This window comes from Pimephales promelas, chromosome 19 (assembly GCF_988280905.1).
Source record: "Pimephales promelas chromosome 19, fPimPro1.hap1.1, whole genome shotgun sequence".
Classification (NCBI taxonomy): Eukaryota; Metazoa; Chordata; class Actinopteri; order Cypriniformes; family Leuciscidae; genus Pimephales; species Pimephales promelas.
This window is the reverse complement of record NC_142787.1, coordinates 18,391,343-18,396,684: the sequence shown is the minus strand read 5'-3', so window position 1 is coordinate 18,396,684 and position 5,342 is coordinate 18,391,343. Positions and strand designations below refer to the sequence as shown.

The 5,342-nt window shown below is 37.9% G+C and overlaps 1 protein-coding gene and 1 long non-coding RNA gene across 2 annotated transcripts; one reads left to right on the top strand and one right to left on the bottom strand.

Annotated features, from left to right (window-relative positions):
* Window positions 1–399: 399 nt before the first annotated feature.
* dync2i2 (dynein 2 intermediate chain 2) lies at window positions 400–5,341 on the top strand. The gene is made up of 9 exons (XM_039668862.2): window positions 400–766; window positions 881–1,135; window positions 2,202–2,311; window positions 2,396–2,553; window positions 3,876–3,985; window positions 4,069–4,236; window positions 4,396–4,628; window positions 4,737–4,894; window positions 5,031–5,341. The coding sequence occupies exons 1-9, from the start codon at window positions 689–691 to the stop codon at window positions 5,267–5,269; spliced, it is 1,509 nt and encodes a 502-aa protein (XP_039524796.2). The 5' UTR covers window positions 400–688; the 3' UTR covers window positions 5,270–5,341.
* Window positions 2,460–3,640, bottom strand: LOC148970792 (uncharacterized). Its single transcript, XR_016147635.1, has 3 exons — window positions 3,500–3,640; window positions 3,262–3,374; window positions 2,460–2,550 (listed from the first exon to the last, which is right to left on the bottom strand). It is a non-coding gene; the product is annotated as an uncharacterized LOC148970792 (long non-coding RNA).
* Window position 5,342: the final 1 nt, after the last annotated feature.

Genomic DNA, 5,342 nt, shown 5'->3' with positions numbered 1-5,342 from the left:
TGTGAAAATGTTCTGATCAGTAATGCAATATCAAACAAAAAGAAAGAAAACATAAAAAAAATTATATTAGACGTTTGATTCTATTGTTCATTACAGGGTTTGTGGCAGTTAATTATTTACAATACACATTTGCAAACAATATCGTATAATTTATTAGAAAATAACAGAGCAGTCGTTAAAACGATGTGTTTTTATGATGGGGGAAAAAAAACTTAATCAACTAGATTTCTTTCTCGGAAATGTTAATGTTCAAAGAGCAAAAGGCACCGAATTGTACGAATGACCCAGTACAAAGGGGCCTTTATCAAAATGAAAGTGCGGAAAATAGGTTGACCAATCAGAAGCTAACACCAGTGACGTTAGCGCACAGGCAGCCATTGATTGGCTCACTGTATCTATGGCAGCGCAGTCACGGATGTCACCTCCGTGCGTGGTAATCATGGAGGAACGAACTGCACTGTAGAGTGGCCAAATACAATACAAATATCTTACCAAATTAGCGATGCTGTTGTTTTCCTCCATCATAGAACCAGATTTGGATTCGTCGAACACTAACACCCCTTCAATAAGATGAAAAACCATTTGCTTTATAAAAAATAATCGCTAGCTCCCAGCTAACTAACGTCTAACGTTATTGAGAAAACTTAACTAGCATTTTGAAGAGCATTTTTTTAAGTTACTCTTGAACATGTTTACGGATGAAACGCTTGACTTAATTGGTACTGAATCAACATGGAGAAAGTCACACCAGCAAACACAAGAATCAGTAAGCTAAAACGTTTGCTTAACTTCTCAAACTAGAATATTCATACGCTTGATGATATAACACATATCAGTCATTTTTAATAATGTGTATCGTTTTCCTTTTATTCCTGCCCAGAGAAGCTGTCAAACTCTTCCAGTTCACACAGCAGAGGCTGAAACTCAAGCCAAAGATGTGTTGGAAAACAGCACTCAGACACAAGACCCGATCAGCCAAACACTCACCGGCTTAGATCGAGACATTTCGGACTTTCCTGGATTGGTGGAGTTCTTGCGTAGAGTTGAAGATGTGGTTATCAGAGAGCTGGTGAAAAACTCCAAGAGTCACGCTTTTGATGGGTTCGAGGTGAACTGGGAGGATCAGAATGAGTCGGTGAGAGCCTTTAATAGCATCAATAGTAGTATTAATAATGGATTATTAAATAGTAAATTATGGAAGCTTGTTTCCACCACATAAATTTGCTATTGTGAGTTATAAAGTCGAGTTTGTGAGATATAAACTGTGAGATATAATTTTGAGGAAAAACAGTCTGAAATGTGAGATAAAAACACAATTGCTATTTATAAAGTCAGAACTGAGATATAAACTCATATTATGAAAAAAACAGTCAGAATTGTTAGAAGAAGTTGCAATTGCCAATAAAGTCTGAATTGTAAGATATAAACTTGAAATTGAGAGGAAAAAAAGTAAAAAAGTCGCACCTTTTTGAATTATCTCACAGTTCTTACTCTTTTTCTCGCAATTCCAAGTTTTTGTCACAATTCTGATAAAAAAGTCTGATTTGTGAAATATACAATCAAAAATTGTCTGATATAAACTTACAATGGCCAGTTTAAGTCAGAACTAAGATAAACTCGTAATTGTGAGAAAAAGTTGCAATTGCGAGTTATAAAGCCGAATCGCAAAATGTAAACTCACAATTCATAGAGTAAGGTCAGAATTTTGAGCTATAAACTCACAATTATGAGAAAAAAAGTCAGAATTTCCTTGTTAAATTATATAGGCCTACCTCACAAATTTTTGACTTTTTTTCTTGCAGTTCCAATCTCACAATTCTGAGAAAAAATTGGAATTGTGAGAAATAAACTTGCAATTGCGAGTTATAAAGTCTGAATTGCAAGACTCAAACTCACAATTGGTAGTTATAAAGTCAAAACTGAGATATAAACTCGAAATTATGAGTTATAAAGTCTAAATTGCAAGACGAAATCGCGGAGAAAATAATAATAATTGTGAGATACTTGTGAGACTTTTTTCTCGCAATTCCAAATTTTTATCTGACAATTCTGAGAAAAAAGTAAGAATTGTGAGCTATAAACTTGGAACTGCAAGAAAAATCTAGAGATAAAAAGTGGAAACAAAGCTTTCATAGTAAATGGTAGTAATAATTGAGTTAGTTAAATTGGAGTTTATGCCTTTGAGGTGATTTCTTGCACAGGTGTCCTGCATGTACCGCCTTCAGCATGTTGATGCTCAGGAAAGGGGTCTGCAAGTCACCAGTGTGTCCTGGAACTGCACTGGCTCGGTCATAGCCTGTGGATTTGGCCGGTAGCAGTCCTTTCCTCATACAAATACATAAATCCACCTTCAGTGTTTATAAAAGGAATTTTAATGATGTCTTTCTGGGGTTAGTGTGGATGATGGTGATTGGAGTAATGAGAAGGCTTCTGTGTGCACGTGGAACCTGGACCGGCAGAACCTGAACCCAACACGGCCAGATGTGATCATTGATGTGGCCACTCCCATCATGTGTTTGTGCTTCCATCCTGTGAGGCCGTCTGTATTTGCTGGTATGGACACACATTTAAAAAAAAAATGCTTTTTTTTCTCTTAAAGGGTCAATGACACATAGGTTTATTAAGGTTTATATTTAATCTAAAAATGTAAAAATGCATATAGACATTGAATTAAATTGAAAGACATTTTTGGGATTGTGATTTTTTTTTTATTATGTTAGTTAAATAATACAGAATTAAAAATCTTGTCTGGGACACAATTCTTTTTTTCTTCTAGCAATTTAGCAATATTAGAAGCAGTATAAAAATAAAAATATATGAAGCATTGAAGCTATATCTGATAATAAAATGTTTCTTGAGCAGCAAATCAGCATTTTAGGATGATTTCTGAAGGATCATGTGACACTAAAGACTGACGTAATGATTCTGACAATTCAGCTTCACAGAAATAATAAATGTTATTTAATTAATGCATTACATTTAACATTTTTATCAATATATTACAATAGAAAAGTTATTTAAAATTGTATAAATATTCCATAATATTACAGTTTTTGCTCTGTATTATTAATAAAATAAATGCAGCCTTGGTGAGCACCAGAGACATATTTAAAAATTATTAAAACATCTTACTGACTCCAAGCTGTTGAATGACACTGTATATATATATTTTTTTATGTAAATTGAATTTTTGCAAATGGTATTTGCTTAAAGGGATAGCTAGTTCACTTTGAAATCATTTTTTGATATGTTTTAGCTTACCTCAAGGGCGTCCAAGATGTAGGTGTCTTTGTTTCCACAGTATTTTCAATTTTGACATTTTTCGGTCAAACCGGTGTTGTTGTCTCTCAGTCATATGGAAGTATGGGGTCCACCTCAAAGAGCATGCACAGAGAAGTCAAAATTAAACATGATTTAATGACTCGTAAATGTAAGTACACACTGATGGCTTAAGACACGAAACGGTTTGTGTGAGAAAAACGAACAGTAAAGTCTTTACCTCGACGGCTAGTTAACAGCCGTCGAACTGATCTGAATCAGATGTCCAACTGAACCGAACTGAACCGTCTCCAGACGTTACACCGGAAGTGATCTCTCGCGCGTCTATGTAACGCATTGTTTACACGGAGATTTCGAAGTTTTACCTTTCACTAAACATATTTAGATATACGGGAAATCGCAATGGAAGACGATTTCGATATATCTAAATATGTTTATAATGCCTAATTTGTGCAAGTGCCAATCTCCGAGTAGATTCACACTGCAGTTTTTGACAATAAAATTCCTAAGTGTTAAAACAGAAAGCCACTCCGGGACAAATACATTTTAATGGCTCATTTCACCAAGATAAATTCCCTTCTTTATTGTGGCATTAGGGGGGCTGTACAGTGGCGAGGTGGTGGTCTGGGACACCAGCCGCTCACAGGACCTGATTTTGGCTCAGACAGGAATGTCTGCAGACACCCACCGTGAACCAGTTTATCAGGTATTGAAACGTTTATGACTGAGCCAGGCATGATGAACAAGCATTCAATGATATGAATGCACAGTACTTCTGCGATTAAACAGGTAAACTGGGTCCCAGGAGCTCGACGAGGGGAGTTTGTTGTTCTGAGCGCCGGTTCAGGAGGAAGAGTTCTGTTGTGGACTGTTGATGGAGCCGAAGCCAAACTCACCTTGAGTTCTGGATATGCCCTTGTCCCACAGCAAATGCCTCAGAGTGGAGCAGCAAGCAAAGTGGGTGTCATAATATGGCCAAACTGTTTCAGTAAAATGATATCTGATCCTAGCTAAATCAGAAAAGTAATATAATCGTTCGATATTAGGATTTAATATGACCTTGACATTGTTTTGGTGCAATTCAACCTAATAATGCTTTTATTTCTCTCCCCGAAGACCCGAGGTAGCACCACTATAGGAGTAACCTCTGTTGCACTTTCCCCGTGGGACCTGGACACATTCTTGGTGGGCTCAGAAGGAGGCCTTGTGCTCAAATGTTCCTTCAGCAGTGGGACAGTAGCAGCAGTGCCCCCTGATGGTGAGAGCGTGACTCTGCGCAACCCAATGCAGTTCTCTTTCTCACCACGAGGGGGTCCTATACACTCAGTCCACTTCTCACCCTTCCACAGGTGAGCGCTACGCTATTTTCCTCTACTGTATGTTTTCTACCTTGTTTAATATGTACTTTAAGGCTAGTCGGCTGTAATTGTGACATCTCTGGGTGTTTCTGACTTTAGGAATCTGTTTGTAAGCGTCGGGACAGATGGTTTAGCTCATCTGCACAGTGTGCTCCAGCCACACCCCCTGCTGTCTATACGGGTGTCCGATTCATATGTGTTTTGGGTGAGGTGGTCACCTACACGCCCTCTAGTGTTTGCTGCAGTCACAGGACAAGGTGGGATGTTTGTAATTCTCCCATACATATTTGTATGTGTGTGTGTGTGTGTGTGTGTGTGAAATATAAGCACGGTCTCTAATTTTTATTTCTATAATACATTCAATAAATTCAAATTTAATTTGAACTCTGGCAGGTTTGGTCCAAATGTTTGATTTGGGTAGAAGATCTTTAAGGCCAACCTCCACAATTGATCAGAACACAGGAGGCAAGCCAGCTTATTGCCTGGAGTTCAACCCCAAACACACAAATCTGATGGCAGTGGGCAACGCTGATGGTAGTGTCAACATCTGGCAGCTCAGTGCAGAGTTAACGGAACAGGGTGCAAAGGAGACGGCAGTACTGGAACAGCTGGCCAATGAGGTGACAGACTGAGATTGTAACTCGTATATATGCATTTCATGTTAAAACTGTATTTATGCTCCTAATAAAAATCCACCGACAACAC